This window comes from Sinocyclocheilus grahami, unplaced genomic scaffold (genome assembly GCF_001515645.1).
Source record: "Sinocyclocheilus grahami isolate Dianchi unplaced genomic scaffold, SAMN03320097.WGS_v1.1 scaffold280.1, whole genome shotgun sequence".
Lineage (NCBI taxonomy): Eukaryota > Metazoa > Chordata > Actinopteri > Cypriniformes > Cyprinidae > Sinocyclocheilus > Sinocyclocheilus grahami.
The window spans coordinates 1,402,829-1,406,229 of NW_015505459.1; the positions used below are offsets into that span (position 1 = coordinate 1,402,829).

Here is a 3,401-nt window from a genome sequence, read left to right on the forward strand (position 1 = left end):
ACACCGGTAATACCGGTATCACCGTTGGGGTGGGGTGGGGGGTGTTATTTCGTTTGAGTTTCCCTCTTTTCTTCGCTTTCAAATGGCTTGTAAATGTGCCATGAGCATTTTACTTTCACTTTCAAATTAGCAGCAATTGAATTGCCGCAATTCAGCGTCAAGCAATTGTTCATTTGAGTTTTCCCTCTTTTCCTCGGATTTCTTGGCTTTCAAATAGCTAGAAAAAGTGCAGTGCGCGTTTTACTTTCACTTTCAAATTAGCTGCAATTCTGCTTTGATTCAATTCAAGCAACAACAACGTCAAACTCAGAACTTTTATTAACAAAACAAATAAAAATACACAATATATGCCTAATAAAATAAATAGCATCTGAATCCCCCAGGACACGATTGTTCTTTTGATGGTTGGATTTGCACACCATATGCTCCAAAAGAGCATTTGTGTATAGTAATGAAGGGATTCATTATGTTTTACTCTTCCTTTTTGTTTTTTTTCTCAGAACTTGTATCAGAACAGGTTTCTCGGGCTTGCAGCTATGGCCTCTCCATCTCGCGCATCTCAGGGCAGGCGGCGATGTAAGAACCCGATTCGGCACAGTTTCAACCCTGAGCAGTTCCCCAATGTGGACTTCCAGAACGGCATACCGGAGGAGCTGGCGGCAGCCGTGCTGCGCTCCACCAGCGACACCGACCTCGTGACCTCTCACTGCCGCTCCACCCTCACCGTCAGCACCTCCAGCTACACCATCGGCCAGACGCAGGACATCACCCTCAGCTGGGACATCAAGGAGGAAGTGGACGCGGGTGACTGGATTGGCATGTACCTCATTGGTGAGCGTGTTTCTGTTTGGTTGTGTTTTATGATTCTTGAGTTTGGGGTCGGTAAGATTTTTTAAATGTTTTTGAAAGTAGTCTCTTACCAAGGCTGCATTTATTTGATCAATTTGATACAGTAAAAACTGTAATATTGTGAAATATTATTGCAAGTTAAAATAACTGTTTTCTACTTGAATATTTATTTGTAATAATAATATAATATATTTTGAAATGTAATTTGTTTCTGTGATCAAATCTGAATTTTCAGTATCATTACTCCAGTCTTAACAAGTGTCACATGATCCTTCAGAAATCAGTCTAATATGCTGATTATTATAAGCATATATTAAGGTTGAAAAGAGATGTGCTGGTTATTATTTTTGAGGAAACCATAGTACTTTTTTTCTTTTGTAACATTATAAATGTCTGTACTGTCACTTTTGTTCAATTTAATGCATCCTTGCTGAATAAAAGTATTACAGTCTTTAAAAATATATTTTTTTACTGACCCCAGTTTTTTTTTAAACAGTGTTTTTTTTTTTAAACAGTGGTTTATGCTGGCTGTAAGTTCTTGATGTTACATTATAGATTCTTCAGAATGGTGTATTTGGTTTCTGGGTTTTTTAGAGCACTAGTACATAGATGGGTTTCTACCGCATGTGCATGTATTTAGAAACAAAAATGAAACATTGCAAGATATTTTAAAGCCTGTTTCCAGCTCAGTAAAGTTAAAAACAGTCATTGCAACTTCATATCTTACAATTGCGATTTTATTTCTCTTAATAGCGACTCTATTTCTCAGAATTTGCTACTTTGTGTCTTAGAATTGCTACATTATAACTTACAACACATTGTGACTTTATTTCCTCATAACTGCAGTTTATTTCTTGCAATAGCAACATTATATCTCACAGTGACATTTTATTTTCTTAAGTTAAACATTCATCTTGCAATTAACAATAATATTTTTTTTTTACTCTGAGGTGGAAATAAAATTCCATACAAACAGATTTTGATGTTTAACGTAACATACACCATTTGGTTTCTCGCATATTCAGCATATTAGAATGATTTCTGAAGGATCATGTGACACTGTAGACTGGAGTAATGATACTTAAAATTCAGCTTTGATCACAGAAATAAATTACATTTTAAAATATTATATAAATTTTTTTTAAAGTTGTAATAATATTTCACAATTTTACTGTCTTTTAATCAAATAAAGGCAGCCTTGATGAGCATAACATAACATAAAAGACTTGATATTTGCATTATATATAATGTAATTGTATTTCAGATCGACAGGGAAAAATAAAGTGGCTGGAGTAGCCCTGCAGCACAGAAAAATAGTACCAGGTTGTCCGTCAACTGAAGACCACACACTTCTGCTGTAGACAGCTCTGTGGATTACAATAGTAGCAATATAGATGTTTCACGTGTGTCTGGTGTCATAAAGGTTCTCAGATGGCCTTTAAATGCTCTTTGTCTTGAATTTGAGCCTTAAAGAGTATGTGTCTTTTAAAGAATCAAACGCTTTCTCATTTTTTTAAAGCTGTCATGAATGAATAATCAAAGATGTGATTCTCTGTACGACATAAAGAATAAGACAAGAGGCTTTTCTCTTCTATTTCTCGTAGATGAGGTTCTGTCAGAGAACTTTCTGGACTACAAGAACAGAGGTGTGAATGGCTCCCACAAAGGTCAGATCGTCTGGAAGATCGAGGCCAGCTCCTACTTCGTAGAACGTATGTGCATTTTTGTAAAACATGCTTGTTAAATGATACAGCATTACAGCCACTTATTTCCCACACACAGGATGCCATTAGAGCTGCTTAAGGTTGTTTGTGACTTTGTATGGCTGCTAAGGTAACAAACACCCCAAAGCAAACACTTCCATGCTAACTATTTGTTTGATGATGTTTCAGATATGAGGTGTGAAGGGAAATTCACTCAGCAACCCACTACAGACACCTTGGCAATTGAATCGCCATTGGCTAGTAAATTTTTGTTTACTCGCCAGACTTAAATACTATACTATATATTGTGTGTGTATATATATATATATACAGGGATTGAAATGAACTTTTTTACTCACCAGCCAATTTGGCTACTAAATTTTTAAGTTACTGGCCATTCATAACTTCTACCAGCCAAAAAAATAAAAAAATAAACCAACAGCTTGAGGCTGTCTACATGACAAAGCGACTGTTGCAAATCATTTTGTGTCGGTACTAAGGGTGTGCGATATTGACAAAAAATTATATCTCAATATTTTCTGGGATTTTATTGATAAAGATAATTAGACAATATTTTGCGGAGTGTGTTATTGTGCTGATATCTTAAGGATACCGTGGACAGCTGACTCCTAAAGTTTTACATTTTCTTCATATTCTGTGTGGTCAGTTCACAGCAGTGATAGAAATTAATCTTTTCCAATAAGTTTAGATTGATTTTTACCTTTATAAATCAATTTTTACTAAAAGTGTGCATCATCTTGTGAGTCAAATTCTTACATTTAATCAGGCAATTATAACAATACTACATTTAGGCTGTTACTAAACAAATGAAATCAGTATCAATAAAAT

At 35.3% G+C, this 3,401-nt stretch overlaps 1 protein-coding gene across 2 annotated transcripts in view; it reads left to right on the plus strand.

The window, feature by feature from the left end:
- Window positions 1-454: 454 nt before the first annotated feature.
- The window catches only part of hecw1b (HECT, C2 and WW domain containing E3 ubiquitin protein ligase 1b), a 38,306-nt gene continuing 35,359 nt past the window's right edge, over window positions 455-3,401 (plus strand). For both annotated transcript variants that reach the window (XM_016292055.1, XM_016292054.1), the window contains exons 1-2: window positions 455-831; window positions 2,454-2,561. In XM_016292055.1, coding sequence (XP_016147541.1) covers window positions 537-831; window positions 2,454-2,561 — 403 coding nt within the window. In that variant the 5' untranslated portion in view covers window positions 455-536. The remainder of the gene's footprint in view (window positions 832-2,453; window positions 2,562-3,401) is intronic.